Source organism: Athene noctua, chromosome 17 (genome assembly GCF_965140245.1).
Source record: "Athene noctua chromosome 17, bAthNoc1.hap1.1, whole genome shotgun sequence".
Classification (NCBI taxonomy): domain Eukaryota; kingdom Metazoa; phylum Chordata; class Aves; order Strigiformes; family Strigidae; genus Athene; species Athene noctua.
The window spans coordinates 13,558,647-13,582,624 of NC_134053.1; the positions used below are offsets into that span (position 1 = coordinate 13,558,647).

A 23,978-nucleotide genomic window follows, 5' to 3' on the forward strand; every position below is an offset into this window, starting at 1 on the left:
GGGGTCCTGTGAACAAGTTGAACAGGAGCCAACCATGCAGCAAAGATCAGCAGCACCCTAAACTGTAGGAGCAGAAACATAACCAGCAGGTCCAGGGCTGTGATCATAAAGGATGTGTTAGTAGTCCAGACACCAAGAGCAAGAAAAGAGGAAATAGTACTCCATCGTGACCACCTCATTGCCATTTAATGAAAGTCTTCCTCTGAAAACCCCAGGGACAACAAACCAATTTCTGATTCACCACATGCCAGGTCTTAGTAAAAGCTGAAGTGAAGTACTGATGATTTTGGGATCCCTAGAGCTGGCGATGGGGATATCACAACAGCACAAAGCCCCACAGTGATACAGATACACATTAGTAATGGTGTTCGCCACATGCCAGATCACAGAAAGTAGAGGAGTAGCAGCGGTATACTATTATCGTGATATTAGCAAAAATAATAATATACTTGTCTGGCCTTATGCAACAAAAACATAATACCATCATTTACGAATATAAGTGCTACTGGAGCCCTCAATCCCTTGCTATTATAAGAGCTCACTATGTGCTGCAGCAGGTTTCTGCCTCTTCCCCCCCCGTCGCAATTTAGTCCCATACTTTCTGTTCATAATTCAAGCAACATTTTTTGCCTTGAGGCAGATTAAAAGTCATTTGTTAGGTCTTAAGGAGAGGACACACACCCCCCACGTCCGCCCCAACTTGTAGCACGTTATACACCCCTAAGTGAGACCACTGCACAGTTACATAGAAACCCATTCATAAGGTCCAACTGCCATCTCCTCATCACATCCCCCTTTTTTACTTGCTTGTGCTTAAATGTGCTCCCAACAGCAGTAGTGCTGCTGAGCTGACACTGTCACTAACAGCTGCTAATGGAAAAACTTCATGGCAAAGCCCAAGACTGGTCTTGTCTCTGCCTTTAATCCCTGTGGTGGGAGGGTTTATCCTGGTGGAAATGATGCTGATGGAAAGCCTTGGGGAGTGTCCCCAGGTGCTGCTGCCTGACTCAGGGTGGCTGCAGATCCCACAGGACTCTCCTCCTGCTGATGGACAGCAATAGGCATTGCCCAAGTATTCCCAGGAGAGGGGCAACGTTAACAGCACAGCTGGCTGGGATGCTCAGAGAAGCAACATTGCCCCACCACCAGCTCTCCTGATGGACAGTAGGAGCCATTGCTCCTAGCTGCATTTTATTTATCTCATAGGGGAACCATGGCAGACTCTTGCTGACATTTCACTGTAGCTGAGTCCTCCCAGGTGCAGGGTAAAGCCTACAAAACCCACACCAAAGCACAGTCAGAACCAGCCACTGAGGCTGTAGGATTTGTTTCAACCAAACAAAGGAAGTAGAAGACATTGGAGCCACCGGGTGTGATGGGTTCCAAGGGAAACATGTCAGTATTTCACTCTGAAATGAGTTCAGGTTGAAAAATTTCCTTTGAAATTTCAAAAGAATAAAATCTTCTGTAAATAAAATATTTCTCCTTTTTTGGGATGGGAATTTATTCAAGCCACTTTCTAAACATTTTCCATTCACTTAAAACTTTGAAATTTTTATTACTAAAAAAAAAAAATGCAGTGAAGGCATTCACTTTTCCAGGGAGAACTCAAAAAAACCCCCCAAAAAGCAAAATATTTTTTGTCTGGTGATGAGTTCTAGTCCCACCTCCAAGTGGGACAAGTCATTTCTTTTCTCTGCCTCACTTTCCTCTCCAGTAAAATTTCCAACTTTATTATATATCCTAAAACTCAACAAAGAAGAAAAAACAAGGTGGTAGTGGGGGAAAGACTCAGAATCCCTTGAGAGTGTCATATAATCACAGGACTCCAGGAACTGGAAACTTTAAGAGAAAAAAAACCACACTTTTGCGAATCACATGAGACCCATCATAAAATTGTCAGAGTTGGCAGCACCGTAAAATCTATGATATTGTGGGCTGGATTTATGAGCAAGAATCTTGAGGCTTTGGGATATTTTTTTCCCTCAGCCCTAGAGGCACAAAGGCAGTTTTCGGGAGGTCGGCTCTGCTCTGGGAGCTCAGCCCAAAGCAGCACTGAGCAGGAGAGGGGTGACTTTGCCCCTCTCAAGCATCCTTATCCCTAGGAAAAAACCTCAGCAGTGCAGGTCTGGGAGATGCTGATCCCAGCAGGTACCGCAGTGGGGAAAAGCCACCTCCCGAAACTACCCAGCATCCTTGCTGTTGAAACCTGAAATGTGGAGGTGAGCTGATAGGGGCAAACAAAGAGCTCTCTGTGCCTGCTCAGGGCATCTGCAGCCTCCCCAGGTATGAGCCATGGTAACTGCAGGGAGTACTTTAGCCTAGGAAGGCAGCTGAAAAAACAGCATTGTGACCACAGCCTGGGAATTTGTGTTTGCTCTTTCAAAGATGTTTTTAGCAGAGATTGGGTTTCTTTCTATCCTTCTCTGCTTGAAGGAATTAAGCAGCCTGCACTTATTTATTATGGTTCATCTATAAAGCCCTGTTTTTCTTCTGCCTGATGATGTTTCACGGCTACTTTCCACACCTCCAGAGAAGGAAGTTTGCTTCAAGGCTCCTCACCAAAAGGTAGAGGTTTGAGGCAAGGAGGTCTCCTGCCCATGAGGAGGAGGGTGGGCCACCATTGCCTTCTCCACCCACCATACCAGCCCTTCTTGGCTTTACAGGGCTCCCTCTGGAGAGCAGCTCCCTCCTCATCCAGGGACACCATCCACCCGCCAGCAAGTTCAGCTCTCCTGGACAACTCCACCATCCCTGTCCCCAGGCCCATGGCAGAAGCACCCCAAGTCCAGCCCACCCCTGACACGCTCAGTGGTGCTTATGGGAAACCACCAGGCAATGCTGAGGATTGTTTTCTGCCTCCTGGGACTTGTAGGCAAGAAGAGAAAGCCTGGTGGTGGCCATGCTCAGTCCTTTGTACCGCGCTGGGATGGTGTTCCTCAAGGTTCAAGGCCTCTTATAGATCAATTGCCAGTTTTGCTCTGAATAGGGTGAATTTTGCAATCTCTTTTGTCCAATTCTTTCAATGATAGTAACTCTTCAGTAATTTGTTTCATTGATTGTTTATTATTATTGTCATCATTATCATAATCTGGTAAGGAATAAGTCCGTAAAAAGAGAAATGAAGGAAATCACTCCAGGCTCTTTGTAATATAAAATCACAATCAAAGGGAGAGAAAACTCCTTGACAGCTCCTAGTATTGTTTTGGACCAGTTGGGAGGAAGTACAAGCTGTTTCTCAAGGCTCAACATAGACCAGGCACGTTCACATCCAGGCTGGGAGTCCCCATGGGCCTTTGAACAAGTCACATTTTTCTTTCATGTCGTATCACACTCCTCACTGTCCTACTCACTCGAATGGAAGAGCAGGCTATGCTCATATGGCCCAACTGGGCTTCATCAAGGAAAAAGCACAGAGAGGCCATATGGAAGCAGTAGCCAGTAACAAACTCTTTGAGAAGTAGAAGGCTATATTGCATCCTCCTACCCACCTTTGCTTTTATCCCAGATTTTGTGGGTGTGACAGGTCCATCCTCCTGGTCCATCCTCCTGACACTGATGGCCTCCCTACTCCTCATGCCAATGTGGCCTCACAAGGCTGTGTCCTTGAGGAGATACCTGGCTTTTCAGCAGCCAAAACCCAACAATCAGAGCCCATTGTGGCCTTGCAGACTCTGCCAAAGAGCCTTGATATTTCTCTGAAGAGCCAAAAAAATAATGCAAGGAACTCGGAGGAAATTAGTCAAGTTGAAAGCTTGAGGCTTTCCTTATGAGGCTTGATAAAGAATTTACCATGCAGGTTTAGTTTCCGTAATATTCTTTGAGATGCATGGCACACATTTCTGGTAAGACCTTTTTACTTACAGAATAATCACTGGCCGTTTAATTACATGTAAATTACCACATAGAGATAAGATGATTACATGATTATCAGTGGGATAATGAAGCCTGGAAAGTACAATGTAATTGACAGCTAAATACAGTGTAATTTTTTTATTCCTTAACTCAAAATTCAGTTTACTCAGTCATTTATCTTGGACAACTGCATATTCTGAAGGAACAGCATGTGATTTACTGAGCAATGCAACATTTGAATAATTCCCTGGAGGTGGCTCCACAAAGACAAACAGCTTTGTGTATAACTTGAGGTCCCAGCCGTGCCTGCGGAGGGGTTACGTGATGCCTACATCTCCTTCTTCCTACAGATGCGGCCAATACCCAGAGTGAGTTCCGAGGGCAGCGCAACATTGCATTTTGGCTGTGTCGAACACAGCTCTTGCAAGCAGAAGACAGTAAAAGCAGAGACAGCTGAAGAAAGAAAGCTGCGTTGTAGCCAGTGCTGGGACAGCTCCAACAGACACCATTCCCCAGGTCCCACCTGCCAAAAGACAGCTAGGTGGGAACATCACTGTGAAGGGGCTCTACTAATCCTACTTGCTTTCCGTCCCTTTGCAAGGTGTGCCTAGATCTCTGGTGCCCAGGAGGCTGCCAGGCGTGCATTGGCAGTGCCGCTGCTGCAGCCAGATGTGCCGTTGCTGGTGGGACAGCCTGGGGACACCTCTGTGCTTCATTCGCAGGACCCAGCCATGCTGCTCCCTGGGGTGGCCACAGCTCACCGGCCACACAGAGGAAACCTTTCTGCTGGGCTTCTTGGATGCAATCTCTTTATTTCTCTGGAGCTCATTTTCCCATTTTGTTTCTAATCCACAAGACATCCAGATCCTCCCCTCCTTTGCTGAGGCTGAGATGTGGCCCCACACCTTCCCCAGGCCAGACATCCCCCATCGACCCCACCTACATAGGAACAGGGGGCAGCTCCACCTCCATGAGGGCTTCGTAGTGCCACCCCAGCACCCACCTGGATTCCCATTCCCCTGCTTCTAAATCTGGCTCAATGGGCTAGTGACCCCAGGAGAGCATGTCCCTTGGGGATGGGTTGGGTGGGGAGGACCTGGGGGACCCAGGCAGCTCTGTAGCAGACAAACACACAGCCCAGGGCAGAGCAGTCTCAAGCTCAGCCTGTCACTGCCTGACAGCCTTCCCCACTGGGATGCTGTACCTCCTGTGGTACATCAGAAATAAATAAAAATCAAACTGACCGACATCAGGTAGAAATAACCATAAAAACCCACACCAAAACCAAAAGAAAATTTAAAATGGGTGGCCAGGTCCCTTGCCATTGAGAGCATGTGGTATTTATTAGACATAAATCGGCACACAAGGATAGGAAAGCGTAGCTAGGTAGGGATAATTTTTTTCTTCTTAGCTACCTGTCGATAATCCCTCCCATGCACATACCAGCACTCCCACACATTCACACCCACATTCTGAGTTGCTGACACACAGGTATACCTCTTGTTAATTAGAATTACTTTTAATTAAAAATATATGTAAATTATATAGTGTGCACAGCATGGAGAAAAAAAAAAAAAAAAGAAGAAAAGAAAGCAAACTTCTGTTTCAATAAAAAATTTAACCCCTTTGAATCAGCTGCTTTGCTGGCTTTGTGACAGACTATGAGTTATTAGAACTGCCATGTATAAATAAATAGTACCAGGAAATTCTACACCTGAAAAATTCTGCAGTAGACATGTTTACTTACACACATTTGGTTTTTCTTCTCTTCTTGCATCTCCAACTCCCAGCCTCTCATGATCATTTTCTGCTTCTTTTAAACACATTTATTTAATATCTCACCTAATATACCCAGACTAGTATCCTTTTTTCTTTTTTTCTTTTTTTTTTTTTTTGAGAGGAAGAAAAAGAATACACAATAAAATTAAAGTCCGGGATTGCAAACAAGCATCATCATCATTTTTATGAGCAAACTTTTTCCTTTTGCTGTCTGCATCCTCTCCCCCCCTTTCCCCCCTCGCAGTTGGCTCAGAGCCTCGCTTTCCACATGCCGGTAAAAATTCGGCAGGAGACAAGCTGTGGCTGTTTTTAAGTTTGAAAGATACCCCGTGCTTCCATCAGAGACAGCTGATGGACTGGGAAAGACTGGGAGATGGGAAGGAAAGAAGACTGAGAGAATCACACGCAAGTGGGAAAGGAGATGAGTTTACAGGGCTTGTTCCTGCAGAGACATGTTTTGGGGCATTTGTAAGGAAACACAGCACCCTGCAGGGAGTGATTTCACCCGTGGTACAATGTCTGGGTGAGGTAGGTACCTGCTTTTCTTATTTGTGGGTTTGTAAAACCTCTTTCTGTTGAAAAGTAACAATGATAATACTAATGCCAAAAAAAAAAAAACCCACAAAAAAACACCACTCCAAAATCCACCCTTGGTAAAAAGGGCTGGTGTCTTTTTTGAGAAAATTGAAAGAAAAAATATATATATATTATTATTTATTATATAACATTGTCAACATCAACACCACAAAAAAAGTAACATCCTAGTTGTTTTCGTTCAAGCACTCTGACTGTGTTGAGAAAGGCAGTAGGAGTTTGGTGTCCCTTGGAGAACAAAAAGAGCAGGAGGGCAGAGGAGGGGGGGGACAAGGGCACAGGGCTGGCGGTGGCAGCAACACAAACTGGGTGGGGACCGTGGCAGGGAAGAAATGTGTCGATCTGTTGATTTTTCTTTTGAAACAAAAGAAAAAAAAAAAACGGGGGGGGGGGCAAGTCACACCGAGGCCAATGACTATTTCATCTGTGGTTTCAGTGTCCATCCCTCTCGAGTGCTATCAGTGAACATTCAGTTAAAGGAGTCTTGCAAAATACTCTCACTTTTATTATCAACAGGGTATTTTTTTCCTTTTCCTTTTCCCTTTTTTTTTTTTTTTTTTTCCCGTGGCTAATGCTCTTGCACTTTCCTGACCGCCTTGTTAGCTGTTCTCGCTCCACTCTGGCACCATGCCCACGCCATGGACCGAGTGGTACTGGTGGGGCGAAAGGGTTCGAGGCACACCGTGGGAATACAGGAACTCTGCGGGCTGTAAGCTGCTGGGGGGGGACTGGATGCCAGTTTGAGGTCCACACTGCCGGACGATGGGTTGGTGAGAAACCGAGGTTTGGTGCTGAAACATGCTATGGGTATCTCCTATTTGGGGGGAGGTATGGTTGGCCACACTGCTGAGCCGGGGCATCAACGGCCCCGAGGTGAAGTGGGCAGAGAAATGCTGGTAGGGTAACCTGTCCATCGGCTGCATGGCAGACACTGTGCAACTGCTGTAGGATGGCACGCTCGGCCACGTGTTACAGCTGATGTCTTCTAGGCTGGGCACAGGGTCCGTGGGGGGCGCGGAGCTGGCATACATACATGCTTGGCGCTGGGCTGATTCAGTCCTGTATGAAGTGTTCAGTCCCTGCTGCTGGGGGTAACTGGACCTGTAGAAAGGATCCTCTTCTGCTGGAGAAGTTTCCATATAGGGCTTCTTGTAAGGATGTTCGGTGGTGGAACATTCCTCATCTGTTGGGAGAGAAAACTCCTGGTAACAACCAACAATACTATGCCCTTGGTTGAATTTCCCTCTCCATAGTCTTCATTTTACCAAGGACACAGTCTGCACAGAGCTAATCCAGACACTTCTTTCAGTTACATCAGCGTAAATCCAGATTCCTTCCTTGGAATCTATTTCAATCAATCCTGCTGAAACCAAGCCTTGCACTTGGCCCTGTCTGCTGGACTGGGGATGGTATTAACTGGGAGCTCTGGGATGAAAATCAAGGCTATAAGATGCTGGAGGGATCCTGAGGATTAGCTTGCTTGGGGATACCCCATGCACAACCCCACACCACCAAGCTCCTCATCTGCTTTCTGCTGCCAGCAGAAGTAACATCTGCCTGCAGATACAGTGCACCTAACAGAGGTCCCCATTCCCAGCTGAGAGGCTCAGAGCTGATGCTGTTAACTAAAAGCCTTTACAATGATATGTTTTTGTGACAAATGAGACAAAAATGAAGATCACAATAAAAATCCCCCCTGGAAAGCATCAGCGATGGCACAGTTGAGACAATCAGATTTAGAGTTTTAGAGCGCCTGTCTTTAGCTGTGCCAAGGGAGCTGGGCATATAAATCCACACAGGGCTCTGTGCTGGAGCCAAGTGTAACAAAAAAGAAAAGTAAATTTCACAGCTAGAAACAAGAAGGCGCAGCTTGCAGAGCCCTTTGTTTCCTGCAGCATCCCAGGCCAACAGAGGGAAGGAGATAAACAATTTAGGTGAAATCTCTAGGGTGAAGCAAAATGAATAAATGAATATGCACTTATTTATTCATTCGCAGGGTCATCAAATGAAATCCAGCTCTGCTGGAATGGATGGCAAAGTTCCCAGGGATGAGAACTTCACCAAGAGATTTTAAGGACAGCGAGGCAAGGGAAGGGGAGCCTGTTCTGACCCGGATTAACTTTGCTGCTGCTTCAAGAACAAGATTTCTGGTGCAGGCAGAAAAACATCCCACTTTGTATAAAGTCCTCTTGGCTGCACCCTTTCAATGGGGGTAAAAATTGAAAGAATACTGCAATAAATGGCCCTTTGCGAAGTTTATCAATCAACATATTTTGAGCTCAAATTTTTTTCACCCCCAAAATAAAAAAAAAGAAAGAGTTCCACAAAAAAAGAGGACTAAAAGCATCTGCCTCTGAAGAAGCACTTGTGAAAACAGGGGTGTTGCTGCTGAGCTGCTCCAAAGCTGTGCCCATGTCTCACCTTCAAGAGGTGCAGATGGGCAGTGCAGGCACCTTTTGTTTCTTGTAAACCTACACATGTGCATACCCTTATTGCTATAAACAGCCACGTGCTTTCTCCTGGAAGTTGCACCCACTCTGCTTGTAAAATAACCCATTACTTCCACTCAGGTGACTACCAAGTCCAGCTGGAACAACTGCTGCTGTTAATCTTCTTGGCCTGACAACCCCAGAAAACATCAGGCGCTGAGGTACACACCATGCAGACTTTCCCCGTGGTGTCCTTTGACTTTGTAATAGCAGCTGCCCGTAAAGTCAGCTGGAAAGCCACGGTCCCATTTCATGCTTTCTTCCTGACAACAGCAAAACCTGGCTTCTTAGTTCCAGCAATGCAGAGCCCTGATAATCAAGTTATCTTCCTCTTCTGACTTCTCTTGTAAGTAGGATGAGATAAGCAAGCAGTGCAATCACATCTTTAAAATAGCTGACACAATACACAGATAGATGCAAAAGTGTATCACACTCCTTAATCCTGATCGGGTTCATTTCATATAGGAGTGGTGGAGAGGATGTAGACCCCTGAAAGACAAAAGCTGGAAACACGGGTCTAAGCTCCCTCCTGAATGTGGGTCTATCACAGGAGGTACATCTGGAAGGACAGCCTGAGCTCTAGCTTTTACAGACAGCCTAAAAGTTTTGGATCCCTAACCCACCACTGAGTAATAAGAACGCTAGGGTGGAAAAACAATATCTTGTAAAATGAAGCATTGTTCTGCTAATAAAGTTTTCAGCATTAAACCGCATTACTCTGCTGGCATTAGAAATCATTGGCTTGGGGTTTGACTGTTTATTTTATTTTTTTAAAATATACAACACAAAACAGTCAAACTCTGTTTTCCGTTGTGTAAAAATGTGCCTGACTTACAACCTGAGGTTGCTAATTTTTCCATTTAGCCCAGACATTTTGCTGCCTGCCACAGCCCAGCCAGGCAGAGCCGCAGCATTACAGATCCACTTCCAGAATTCATCGCAGGTGAAGAGAGAAAAAAAAAAAAACCAACCACGATTTCAGTGGAAACCCTATAGGTGCTCTCTCTTCTTCTGTAAGCTCTCACGATCATGCTGGACTCTCTAGAGACAGGCTCACTGATGTCATTTGTGGAAAGGACACCATCACCCCAGATCTGAAGATGTGTAAAGGACACCATACCCATCTCCAAACAGGACATAGTCACTAATGAAGGATTACAGCCTACTCTAACAGCTTCTGCCTGCCCTCTGGCCCCTCTTCCTGATGATTTTCCCCATCTATGTAACCTCAAAGTGCTGGAGAGGGAAGAGAACAGTCCATCTTCATCTTCAGATGGGATGTTGCAGACCAGAGATCCTCAGCTGGTGCCAGCTAACAAACATAAACTGCTCTAGGCACCCTAGTCTGATCTAGCATTGTCCCACCACTCCTCACAGAGGAGACCAGAGCCAGCACAGAGAAGGTGAAGTGCATCCCCATGGTGTGTGGAACAGATCTGGGGGTGGAAGGGGGACATCTTCAAGTAAGAGAATGACAGAAGGAGGACAAGTCAAACAGAGCTCTCACGCAATGCTGAAGGCTGGAGTTTAAATTAATCCCTACCTGCTCTGGAGCCTGGACAGACTATCTCAAGGCCATAATCCTCTCTTTGAAGGTCCTCTCACCTTCTTGGCATCAGCATAAACAGAACATAGGAGATAACTCCTCTAGTCTGGTCTGGGTTTGATTATTGATGTTGGTTCCCTGATAGCACTTCATTTTCCTCTTCCTGGTGCCACAGAGCCCTAGGAGGTGCTGGGCACCTCTAGGAGATGCTGGGCACCTTTCACTTCTGTTGCTATTCTTGGAAGCCAAGGATGATGATCAGCTCTTGTGACCAGCCCCTTGATACTGTGCAAACCTCAAAAAGCAAAAGGTTCTGCCAAGCAGGGGAAGCTGCCAGCGCTTGGGAGAAGCTGCTCCGAAGTGGATCCAAGGAAAACGGAGCCTGCAGAATGGGATGGAAACTGGCTCCCTCACAAGGAATTTGATGATCTATCTAATGAAGGAGCTTGAGCGAGAGCATAAGCAGTTCCAAGATTTCCGGTATTTACTACTTCCAGCTGGGTTGTAAATACCACACAAATGGCTTTTTAAATGGAATTTTCCCAATTCCAAGATTAGGGCCGTCCAGAATGAAATGCAAACATGTACAAACTCTGGGCTTCAGGGTGCACTGAGCCCATCTCCTCCCCTGGTGTAAATCAGGAGAGCTTCTTTCCAATTCATGACAATCAGCTCCCTAGGACAGAAGACAATGAAGGATGGGGCCCAACTGTTTTAGTTTTTAAAGTTCACCCACACTTCCAGGGAATTACAGTAGGTTCATCACAACCTTGTGAGGAAGACACAATGGGTGATTATCACTAACACTGCTGTTTTATCCAGTCTGGTTTCTAGTATGAATCTAGCACGAGCCTGAATAGTCAATACCAGTGTGCAAGACCGACAAAGGTTGTCAAAGAAGAAAAGAAAATGGCAGATTCAATCAAAACAAACATCCCTAAAGGGCAAATAAAACATACATCCTAGGACAAGAAGCCTGAGACACGCTCGTTAATTCAGCAATCTCACACTTTGCAATGGCTGTGTCGCATTGCAGGGGAACACGACAGAAGGGGTTGTGGGGCAGAGGCAATCCAGCACTAAAGTCTGGAACCTCATCCAGAGGCAACAGGTTGCCAGCACTGCCTGCAGAGGCACAGGAGGCACCTCCTGAGAGGAGACCATGAAGCTACTGAGACTACAGTGCCACAAGCAATGTGGCTGCACAGCAAAAGCTGGGTACACACGAGACCCCTGAATATCTCCCCACCCTGCAGGCAGGCTCTTCTCCTTCACCCTCAGTGCCCCAGCAGCCACCTTGCTCCAGGCTCCACTGCCTCTACCCAAGCTGTAGACAGCTCAAGCTTTGGCCAACTCATTGCATCTCCTAACATCAGCAGGACAAGCAGCATGTCCTCCAAGAAGACATCCCATACCTGACAGTTGTCCTACAGACTCATTGAGTGAAAGAAAAGCCAAGTGGGGTGAGGGAGAAATCAGTTCAGTCAACAAAGAGGTCTAGCCACCCTAACAGTACCTGTTCTTGAGGAGAAGGGGGAAAGGCATTGCTGTATCTCCACCGACCTCATCAGAGCAGAAAGGAGATGAAAGGTATATTCTTCCCCATGGTCAAGGTCATGTCCAAGCTAGGTGGCTGAAGGATACAGTCCTCACTGGTTGGAGCCGGTGCGTTCTGCCACATCCCTCTTCTCCCTCAAAGTGCCAACATGACAACTTTTATAACCTCCCCAGGGAGAGGCTGTTTCAGTCGCCTCCTGTTCAGCATCACAAGCATCCCAGAAATCTGCCAAGTGGTTGAGATTGTGTAAGGCTGGGAGGGAGCAGAGGTTTAGAGTGATGGCTTTTTAGTTCACAGGAAGTCTGAGGGAGAGGATAACACAAGGGAAAACAAGCCCCAATGCCCTAATTGGGATGTGGGGCTAAAATGAAAGACAGAAAGCAAGCTGCCTGCTGGTAAGTCCTTTTGGGCTTCTCCAAGCACAACAATGAGAGAGGGAGAGGTGGAGAACAACTAGAAAAAAGGCAAAGCTCTAACTGGTCTTTGCCACAGCCTGAAAATCCACATCAAGTACTGAGGCCACTCCTTGGTAGGATACTGGATTGGAGTTAATTGTGAAATGCCATAAGCAATCTCAGTGTGGAGCTGGGATACAGTGCAGGATGATTCTCTCCTGGGGGACTGCCATTCCCTGACATTCAGCATGTTCACAAAGTGCCTGGAGCAGCGACCCTGTTGCACCATGCTAGGGTCATTCCCAATGCTGCAACCCCGCACTCCCACCTGTGCACCAGGAATCGCTAGATCTAGGGGTCTGGGATGTGTCCTTCCTTCCTTCCTTCCTCCCTCACCCAAAAGAGTATCACGTCCCTGAAACAGAGGAGCCTTCAAAGATAACCTCCCCACCCAGCCCTGCTGCCCTCCCCTAATGCAATTCCATATCAGATCTCCAGAGTGAATCCATCTTGACTTGACAGCTAAGAACAACACTGTCAACCACAGAGCTAAATCTTTGTCTTGGGTCACCAAGGAAGTAGAAGTTTAATAAGGTGCCTTTGAGTTGCTCAAATACAGATCTGTTCTTAACTGAGCCTAAACCAAGACCTGACCTTCTGATTAAAAAGCATACAGAGAAACATCATGAGATGTCAAAGCTGGAAGGAGCCATATCTGAGAGACTATCTTGGAAAACAGTGGCGGTATTTGCTACAGAAGGTACAGATACCAGCTGGTCTCAAACCCAGTTGAGCTGCTCTCTGCCACTGCGAGAATTCATCTTTAACCACAGCCTTGTAAAAGGGAAATAATCTGTTTGAGATAAATCCTAAGATGACTGAAGAGGCGTCAAAGTTTGGGGAGCTGATGATCCAAGGAAATCAATAAAACTTCCAGTCCAGAAAATGGACAGAGATGCATTAGGGGTGAACACGCTCTTGTTTTCATGTTTTCTTAGATGGTGAGGCTTGTTAAAAGTTATGCAGAAAAGTAGGAAAGCAGGATTGCTCTGAGGGAAAGCTTAATATTACACTTAGAAAGGAAAGGCTGGAGAAGGCAGGAAAAGCAGAATATTGTAGGTAAGTTTCTTTTCCCAAGTTCAATAAAGATCCTTGCTCAGTGCTAGAAGAAAGTGCCATGCTCACTCTGAGTTTGAGATGAAATCTTAGATCATGTTCTGATTTATCTGAACAGAATTGCTCATCTCTAGTGACTTTTTTTTTAATTAATTTCACTTTGGAAAGAGCTGCTTGGCAGCTTATGTTGGCTCTCTGTTTCCCATTAACTTTGTGTTTCTTTTCTTTAAGCCCCAGTGGCTGTTTTCGATTTACTAGATGCATGGGGAGGGGGAAAAAGGCACAAGGAGGAAAGCAGAGACTTAGGCTCCTGAGATGTACAGCTTCATGGAAGAAGCCAGTGGTATCGGACAGGACACTGTCTCTCTTTGATTAAAGCATTTGGCGGCTTTGATAAAAGGCCCTTAACTGCTTGTGCCACTCAAGCCATCGTAGAGATAATGAGGGGCCATCAGCCGTACAGACAAGGACTCACTTTGCCAGTCTCCTGCAAGGGCCATGCAGGCCAAAAGGGGCCAGGGAGCTTATTACAGGGCAGATAGTCGTCTCTTTCGTGACAATAAGAGGAAGTGAGATAATTGAGGGATTGAGGGAAACCACCCATGGAGACACCACTTAACGGGAATCCCAAAACTGGAAGGAAACCTCTGTTGGTTCCTTATCACGTTACAATGTGGAGGCAAATGATGAATTGCCCTGTGGTACAGGGACATGCAGCAGTCAGAGATTGTCCAAAGGGTTTGTTGCCATTTGGGCCAGATTGTTTTGGTTAGTTTTTGCAAAGGGGAAGAGGAGCGGTGAAAGCTCAGCTCTTGGGGCAAAGGAGCACTGAGGACAGATTGCAGGCTGAGGGACGCCAAGGGCAAACTGGACCTGTCTTTCCATTGCCCACAGCCACCCATTTGTGTCCCAGCACCTCACACTTACAGTCCCGCACCAGCACAGGGGTAGCAAGGGCCCCACACCCCACCTCTGACCTTAGGGGACACTCCAGGAAGTCACATCAGCTCCTTATTCCCTATATTACAGGTAGCTCAAGTCTAGCATCACCATTTCCAATCACAGCTATGATACACACTATATGAGTACAAGGGTTGCCTGGTCAGCTGGAGAAGTCAGAAAATGATGCCTCTGTTTCCCACTGTTCTGCTCAGTTTCAGGAAAATATTAAGATTTCTCAACTTTTTTTTTTTTGTTGCATATATACTAGTACACAACACACATGATGTTACAACATTCAGGGGATTCACCAAGGATGTGAGAGAGATTTCCACTGCCCTCCCACCTCATCTGCCAGCACTCCCCAGCATCCACTACCTTAGACTGTGTGTCTACAGTGCACATCCCAGTGCCTCAGGGGTGACGTTACTAAAAATAATGACATGTGGCTGACTGATAGGACTGTGCAGGGAAGCAGGAAGGGATCTGTTGTGGGGAGAGGCTACAGGGCTGGAGAACTTTTCAGTGCATTCAAATACCATGGTGCATGCTGACTCCTGTTAACTTTTTCTGTGCAATGAAGACTAAATCCTGAGAAAGAGGAACAGGGGTAGGCAGTAACTATCTCCTGCCCACGGCATAGGGTTACATTCAGCCCTGGAAATTCTCTATTTCATTCTGAGTGTCTGGGGTGGAGCTGATCTGAGGCTTTTGCTATCTCAGTCCTGTAAGTGTTTCTGCATCTAAGTACTCCCCTTGCTTTGGGAGAGACTGCAAACTGCTCTCTCTTGCCTGAGAACAATTATCCCATCGATATCATGGGGCTCTTCACGCCAGGACGAGCTGAGCAGTCAGTGTAAAGCCCTCACAGTTTGATCCCTCAGGCTCTGTCAAAGCAGGTCAGTCGCACCAGAGGTGAAGGAACATGGATATCATGATTTTCAGTCCCACGGCCCATTCATTAGACCGAGCATTTAAGTGGAATTGCATTCTACAGACAGACAACTGTCTCCCAGCTGTGAGACTCTTAGTTGAAAACTGCAAAATCTAAGCTGTCAAGGTATCTCCCTTTGGAGATTAACCCTCTTTGAGGGGCTATGGAGACAGATAGGTCATCTTTATCTCCAGCACTAGCTATCTTACTAAATGTGGATTCAACATGGGTGAAAGGTACTGCCAACCCTCCAAACAGCTTGCGCCCAGTCCGGCAGCAGAGATGGGATTTTAGGCAAACACTGGTGAGAGTAGTTTCCCATGGGGAGCTGCCCGCCTCCAGCGCACAACCCTCATCCCTTGCTCATCAAGTGTCACCGTAAAGAAAGCTGGGGCTGTCCAGCTTGTGGGCAAGGGGAAATTGTAGAAAACAATGCTGTCAGTCATGTCAGGAAGGGGAAGGCACCGAGTGGGGAGCAGCCAAGGTCTGACCTTTTCTCTTGGTGCAGTGGTAGATCTGGCTGTGCTCCTGGGAGATCGGGTAGGGGTTGGCAGGCGGTAGCAGGTCCTGGGAGGTGCTCGACACCCCGTTCTCGCACTGGTACTGGGAACCCAGGTTGGAGGAGGCAGAAAGGACCCTGGTCTCACCACTGAAGGGGCTGTGATTCGAGGACACTTTTTGTCTCACTGTGCTCCTGGGAACAACCGGGTACTCTTTACTAAAAGCAAAGAAAGAAAAGAAAAAAAGAAAAAAAAAAAAAAGAAAAAAAAACCAAGGCAGAAAAGCAATAAATTAATAAGTAGATCAGTGGATTAACAAATGAAGGCAGCACATTAGTGTCATGGTGTTTGTTTAGACTTTCAGGAAAATAGAGACATTCCTCCCAGGAGACTGCAGCCCCATCACACTTTATCCATGCAGCACTCTTGTATTTCACCTTCCTTTTGGTATCTTTCTCTTTAGATTCATGCCTTTTCCACCACAACTGCTATTTTACACTCATATGTAAAATAGGTATTTGCAGATATAACAACATACACAAGATTCATATTTACATATTATGATAGCATTTATAAATTATATACCGTTTATACTGTATATGTGGTACCATTTATACTGTATATGTGGATGCACACGTGCATGTAAATAAAAAGCTCATTTCTGCCAAGCTGACTTGGAGATGGATTAAATATTTAGGTCTACTTTTTCCCCTTATGGTATTTATCCCCATTCCTTTTCCCCAGGGTCTGCCAGCCTGGTTGTCCTGGATGGGGGAATCACTGGACTAGAGAACAAGCTCCACTCCAGAATGCTCAGAAAAGAGAAATAAATAAATCACCAAGACCTGATGCACGCCAGAGCCACACGCCTCGGTGGAGCCAGGCTGGGAGGGTGAGCACTAATGGAAAGTCTGGTTTGTTCCTTTGCTCTGAAATCTGGTTTGAAGCAGAGATGCTTTGCCACCACTGGCTGGAAATCCCCTCTCCTACAAGACCCTACAGTGTGTTTTTGAGACATTTCTCCAGGCACATCAGCAACGTGGCTGGATAAGATTATTCCTGCTCTGCAGGAGAGAGAACTGAAGCTGAGTAGGGGGTCTCAGAGACTCCAGGCAAGGTGCAAGCCTCCTCCTGGGCTGTCTAAGACAGCTGGGTGCTTCCTGAACCCAAAGACTTGTTAAGATGCATAAAGATAAGGTAGTACAGCAGCACCTTGCAAAGAGCCACGAGGCTCAGAGCAGTCACAAACCAGAGCCCAGATTCCAACACAAGTTTCCTTCTTTAAGGCTATAACCATTGGACCAAGCTGGCTTTGAGATACCCTACTCACATGCCCAAAATCATTGTGCTGGAACAAGAACAGATCCTCAGATCCCAGCTCACCTGAACACTTACATGTGGAGGACGAGCCCTGAATCTCCATTTATGCCCCTTAGAGAGGACCTATCACTGTAGCAACTCAGAACTTATTCACAAAATTTAACAATACCAATTATATAAACCTACTCACAGCAGGGAGCTTTCATCCAAACCACTGCGGTGGTTGCTGCCAGAAACATCAGCAACCAGGCTGTAATGGAGGGGAAACTCACCCAGGAGCTCAAAACCAAATAAATGTGTCTCTTATTGTGCCACGAAAGCTTTCCAAACCCTGGGCACTGGTGGCTTGCCAAGGAGAGTCTATTCCAAAGGTGGGGTTTCTTCCCCTGGAAGCCCAGCAGCTCTTCCCCACAGGGCTGGCAGGAGCATGGCTTCCCATTCCAGGCAGATTTTCCCAGAACAGAAGTCTAGACTGTGCACGAGGAAGATGGACTGGGAGGATGCAGAGACCTATCCCTCAGATACACAAGACAGCAATGGATGCCAGGGTATGTGGTGGGCTTCAGAGGACCTCTTTGCCTGTGGACCCCCAGCACAAGCATTTCCACCCCAAGAGCTCTTGCTGGAGGGCAGCTTTAGTGGCTTTTCAGGAAGGTCAGGAGCTATAGCCTTAAAAACATCCTGAGTGACCTTCAAATCTACATTCTAGAGGATCTCCCAGCCCTACCAGGTCTCGGTTTTGAGATGCCTGCTCCTGTCATGCTCCACCTTCACACAGCAATTCCTCATGGAAATAGTATCAGCATGACACCCCAAAGTCGCATCCCCACCATGTTTCTCTTCCAAAGAGACAATCTACAGGGAGATGATACATGGACCTTGCCCTTAGCTCTCCTTCCTAATGAGAGGCTGCTGCATGGATTGGCTGGTTCCTTCTTCCTCAGCTCCAACACTACTAATATCCAATCCCCCCAAGATATGACAAAGTCTCATTTTTTTTTCAGTGGGGTACCTGTGAGCTACAGCAGAGGAGAAGGACCATGGCATGATGCCACAACGAGTTCTCTGTGTCTTTTGGGGGGGGATGTAGAGATGACTGCTTTCACAGTTTCTCCCTGCTTCAGTGGGGGGAAACTGAATGTCTCTTTGGGATGTGGGATTAGATCTGTATGGGGGTTTCCTACAGTAAATTCTCACGGTAACTTACAGGGACCCCATCAAAACATCAGACCCTCACTGTGCAAAGCACCACACAAACACTAAGAAGCCATCCCCATCACGGATACTTCTCACCTAAATCAACACTTTCTCTGTCTCAACAGAGAGCTGAAAGGGAGAAAAATTTACAACCTGATTGTTTTTTCTTTGTGAAAAAAAAAAAAAAAATTTCTTTCCTTAAAGGAGCTGTCTGCCTGAAACAGTAATATTTTTACCCTGAATGCCAGCATAGGTGGTGTCAAGATCCCACTCTCCCATTGTGCACTGGAGATCAAATTCCTTTCAGACTGCATTTCCCAGGGGACAGGACAGCCTCCACGGCCATAAAAGAGGGCCGTGGTGTTCTGCAGGAGACACGGTGCGAGCAAGGAGTCATGCTAGAGAGGGAACAGGTTGGAGACAGCAGGTTCCCAAACAACAGTTCCCAGGAGGTATCGCAATGACTTCCCTCCAGACTGAAATATTTCCATTTCAGTCAAAACATGTTGGGTGTTATTTTTGCCAAAAAATCAACTATTTGAGGAGGGAGAGGAAGGAAAGTATTTTCTAACTAAATATCTAAAATATTCTCTTCCTTTCACTTTGCCATTTTTTTGTACACAAAGGTGGTTATCTCTGTATTTCTGCCTTTTTCTTCTTTACAGGAGCTGAGCTCTAGCAAAGAGATATCTCTGGTACCTTGTAAAGCAACAGTCATCTTGAACTATTTATACTGTTTCCTGAGCCCACTCAACATGCAGTGTGCACAGCTACCATGTCCGTTTGTCCTTCAGTCCTTAAAAATGTATTACATACTTTTTTTTTTTTTTTTTTTTTTAGTGCCTAAAAGTCACTATTCCCAAAATAGCTGATTATAATCCTGGGTCACAGTTTAATGGAATGAAAGGTTTTGCTCACTGCTGGCACAAAATGACTGTTGTGTCCAGAAATTTTGCTGTCAAAAAAAAATTGTAGTAAAATAGGAAGGGGAAAAAAAAGTGTTAAAGCTTGACTTTCACGGGCAATATAGGAAATTGTCCACACAGCAAGGAAGAGACTGTTGTTCCTGGGCCAGAATATGAGTTAGTTTTACATGGGAGTGTTAATGGGCTACATTTTTCTTGCATTAAAAATTGTAAAATTAGAAGAAAAAAAGATGTTGGTTGGGGAAAGAATTTACAAGGAAGGAAGCTGTCACTGGTCTATTTAAAGTCTGTTGGAGGCTAATGATGAATATTCAGTTACCGTAGCTGGTGCATTACAATAGCAGAGGAGGATGGGGAGGAAGAGGGGAGCACATTGTGCAAGGCTCTGTACAGTCTGTGCCACCAGGCTTCCAGCGAAAGGGCCACCAGGAGAGAATATTACTTTGATTTTTCATTAAAGCTTGGGGGAACAAATCAGGGATGAGGTCCAAGTCTATCGTGAAGGCACTCAGTCCTGAAGTCTGGACCGCTAACTCCCACCTGGCTAGATGTTTCCCCGACACCAGCTCTGCATAACCATTTCCTAATAACACACGCATTCCTCTTTTGAGTTCATATAAACCTGACCCTACAGATCAGGACTTACAAGGGAATACTTCCTGCATTTCCCCGAGCTCTTCCACCCAAATCAAACCTCTCCCAGGTGGAATTAATAAACAAGATGTCATTTTCTCTCATGACATCTTACCCCTCCCTTGGCCAAATGATGCCCTCACCAGGACAGGCTCAAGAATTCCGTAAGATCACCAATGCCACAAATTCATATCTAGCAAAGAATTCAAAGGAGCATATTCAAGACTGTTTTGTAATCTCAGAGCTGAAAACCTTGTTGGCCTCTGCAAACTAACAAAAACTGTGGAAAAATTATAAATACAGACCTCCACAGAGTGACATACGGTCTATTTTCTTGCTTATCACTACGCTGTAAAAGAGTAATAATTTTCAATGTGTTTTCACACGCAGACTTGAGGCTTCCTAATATACAAGTCAGTGCATAGTAAATGGAGTTGCCAGACAAAAACCTCCTTAAAATTTTTTTTTAAGATCCACAGTTTATAAACAGGAAGCTTCTGCCTTGAAGCATCCAACCCCTACTGGTCCTAAGCAAATTATTTTAGAAGATGCTTCTGATATTTCTGCAACAAAGTATTATATACCAAGGCTTTCCAGAGCTACTGTAGCTCATGGTAACAAGACTTCAAAAGATTTATTAAATGTGAGGTCCCAAGGACCATACTGATATCTGCTCAGGACTGTGATATGGAAGATTTCCCTGTGGTTAGTTGCTGCCATGTTCTTACGGCATCCTTTTGAAGCCCCTGAGCTGGGCACTGTCTAGATCTTGTTTCCAATGGCAATTCCTAGCCTAAAATCTGACCAAAGGTATATCAGTGGCCAAACAGAGTGATTCCCCTACACTCTTTCCAAACTGCTGGGAGATTTTCACCTCTCCTTGGTCTGTCACTATAAAAGGACAAATGTTTGTCATCCTATCAGTCCCATCCCCTCCGTCCACCCAGCACCGTGGATACAGTGGTGCAGACTCAGACCTCAACTCCAGATGGACAATTATAACTCAAAGGCATCTGGGTCTGTATTTCCCAGGCCACCAATTGTTGTCCTTCCTGCTAAGACTCAAGAGTAGGAAAGAAATGGAAGCCAGCCATAACAGATATAGAAAGAGGAAGAGAAAAAAGTGGCTGGAATAAGTATACCATCTCCCAGGAAAAAAATAAAACAGAAAACAATTGGCAATTGTCAATGTACATTCATTTCAGCTTATTTCCAGCATATTTAAATAAAATTGAACCACTCTCAGAAGACTGTCTGGAGAGTCTGAAGTGCGTAAACTACAGCAGAAAAGGACTTTGTAGGAGAGGAACTTCTGAGTATTCCCTTCAGTCTTACCCTCAGATCAAATATGAGCTCTGTCTGCATGGGGGCTGCAGGCCAGTCCCACAGAAAATAATACCCTAGACTATATGTCTCGTTATATAAGTCAGAATGTTCACTGAGCATTATGGGAGGCTGCTCACTAGAGCATTCTCCACCAACATATCAAATGTCCTGACCTTCTTGCCAAGATGTGAAAGGATCCAATAACCCTGGCTTGGGTGCATGAATGGTATGTTAACATTAGTGCAGCAGCGCAGCCCAAAGAAATCCCTGCAACAAACCCAAGAACCAGCAGTGAAAAGAACCAGCTAGAGATCTAGAGCTATCATTATCAGACAAATAAAAAAAACTAGATTCCTGCAGACAAATACCACTGTTCATATTAGAGTAAAAGGAGATGGAGCATGGATGTTGGCCAATAGAGACAGCATCAGCATCCCTTCATGCTGGGCTGAGCTTCTGCCGATCAGATCCTGCCGATCAGAAGCATCTTCAGCAGATCCCCCAAAGAAGGGGCAGCGGAGAAAACTGTATCTATCCTGTGTTTCTTAAGCTGACTTTCTCACTTTAAAAGAGCTGTGGATACCCCTCCAGTGAAGTCTGTAGAGCCTTATTTTGGATTTCATCTGAATTCCATCAAATTCTATAGAATACGGTTCAAGCCTACAGTTTCCAATGGGGCTTTGACCAGGAAAATTTCCTTGGGGACATTTGCTGGAGGAAATCATCGTCTCTCCAACAGATGTTATAACTCTAAGTTTCACACTGAAAATGTCTCAGACAGTGTGTGACTCTCGGGAGATTTCAGTAACAGAACATGGGAAATAAAAGTGGATGTAAAGATGCAATGAGAAGATGCAAGAAGAGCAAGGCTGTTTGCAGTGGACCAAGATCTACTTGTATTAGTCAGACTGGTGCCTATCTGTTGAACATGCCAGGGTAGACAACCCTTTTGTAGCCTAGAGGCTCATCCATTTATTCTACTGGAACTCCAAAATGCACTGTCTTCTCCATTATGCCAGCTCTGAATCATGGTACTGATTTTATGTCCTTTTTGTCTGACCCAGTTTCTGTTCTCAGTTACACCAGGGAATCTTTGAAATAATTCCTTTGGAGCCAGGAAGATTACTGTGGACTAATGCCAAAGACAGCAAACTATAGTTCATGATATTTGCTGGAGAAAACTTATACACAACATCAAACTACATGCCACTCTTCTTTGTCAAGTGGATCATTCTAGATCTTTGTCTCACTTTGAAAGGGCCCAGGATACCCATCAAGGGAGCTAAGAGCCACCCTTTCATGTAATCATCTTTCCTCTCAAAAGCTTTCCTAATAAAAACCTTCAAGGACTAAATTGCATCAATTTGAATGAACAGTAACTATAGCCCGAGACTTCCAGAAGCATTTCAGCACCCATAATAACCACTGAAGACAATGGGAGTTGCAGATGATCAGCAAAGAGTTTAACAGAATTTCTCTTTCACAGTGCTCTAGCCCCAGACCCACAAACATTTCTGCCCTGCTGTCTTTTGGCAGTCACAGATTTTAAAAATCCCAACAAACTAAAAGCTATGACTTGCATGCAACTCCCCAAATCACTCAATAGTTTTGGGTTATTAATACGGCTCCATTGACTCTCATGCATGGGGAATTTCAAGGGCAAATTCCTACACTGGCATCTGCAATGCAGATCTCATCGTCTCTCTGCATAAGCTTCACCATCTGTGGATTTCTGCTACGTGTTTTGCTCTTGCTCTCCACACCAAATTCCCCTTGGCAGAGGCAGAAGTTCTAAGCAGAGACAAAAGGAATTTTTACAGTACAGAGGGGCAAGAAATCCAAAAGGAATACTTTGCCCCAAATTCCCAGCATCACAACTACATAATTTTTACCTGATTTATGTTTTTTAATTGCAGTGTGACCACAGGATACAGATGCAATGTAATTCACATCACTCTACACATTTTCCTCTAGTGTGTTTTCCTTTTTTTTTTTTTTTTTTAATTCAAGGAAATAACAAACTCATGCTCAGGAACTTGAAAACTTTTAAAAAGTCTGTACTCCCAGAGCACTCATCCTGTCAAAGAAACTGCTAAAGTGGTCCCATGCATCTTGGGAAAGAAAAGCAGTAGGGGGAAAATGAACACATATCAGAGGTCTCTGTGTTCACTGAAATTTGGATCTCTCTGAAGCTCATGGCTATTCTTTTTTAAATGAAATCATCTGCTGTTGAAAGGCTTAATATCACTACTGAATGAAGTTTCCTACCTGGACAGACTTATTAACTTTTCTTCTGGGAAAAAGGAGGAGAAAACCACCACAGAGGCCTTGCAAAGGAGAAGGACACAGAGAGGGATGGACACAGAAAGACATCGTCATCCACCCTGCAAAGTTCCTGTCCCCAGAGGACACTCAGGCCAACACATTGTTCTTGCTTGGCCAGAGCACTCGGAAGCAAGCAGAGATGGAGGGAGAGTCCTCAATGAGGCACCCGAGACCTTGCTCTGAGCTCACTCTTGGCACTGGAAGTTGTCTTTCTTCCCTGCTACATCTTTCTTTCTCTTAGTCTGTACCGTTCGCCAAGGGTAGGTGTTCAATGGATAAATCATCAGGACAAGTCTCCACTGGCACTTAAACCTACTTCTACTTGACCCGACTGCAAGACCTGTTCAGAGGTGAGTCATTCTGGACCCAGCAAACTGGTCTCCCTCCCACCCTCTGACAGCCAAAGGCACAAAGAGACCACCAGAGCTGGCCAGATGGCAATTCTTTCTGTTAGGATGTACTTTATCTCATGTAATTTTAGGTATTTAAAAGGCAGGCATCTACTCTAAGCAAATCATTCAGACTGCAGGTGAGACAGGCAGAGGG

General features: G+C 45.5%; 1 protein-coding gene across 8 annotated transcripts in view; it reads right to left on the reverse strand.

Moving 5' to 3' along the window:
- Positions 1-6,333: 6,333 nt before the first annotated feature.
- Positions 6,334-23,978, reverse strand: part of TBX5 (T-box transcription factor 5) — an 84,927-nt gene continuing 67,282 nt past the window's right edge. For 7 of the 8 annotated variants that reach the window (XM_074920995.1, XM_074920996.1, XM_074920997.1 and 4 more), the window contains exons 8-9: positions 15,697-15,923; positions 6,334-7,411 (exon numbers count right to left, since the gene is read on the reverse strand). In XM_074920995.1, coding sequence (XP_074777096.1) covers positions 6,828-7,411; positions 15,697-15,923 — 811 coding nt within the window. In that variant the 3' untranslated portion in view covers positions 6,334-6,827. The remainder of the gene's footprint in view (positions 7,412-15,696; positions 15,924-23,978) is intronic. The other variant, XM_074920992.1, reaches the window with a different exon arrangement.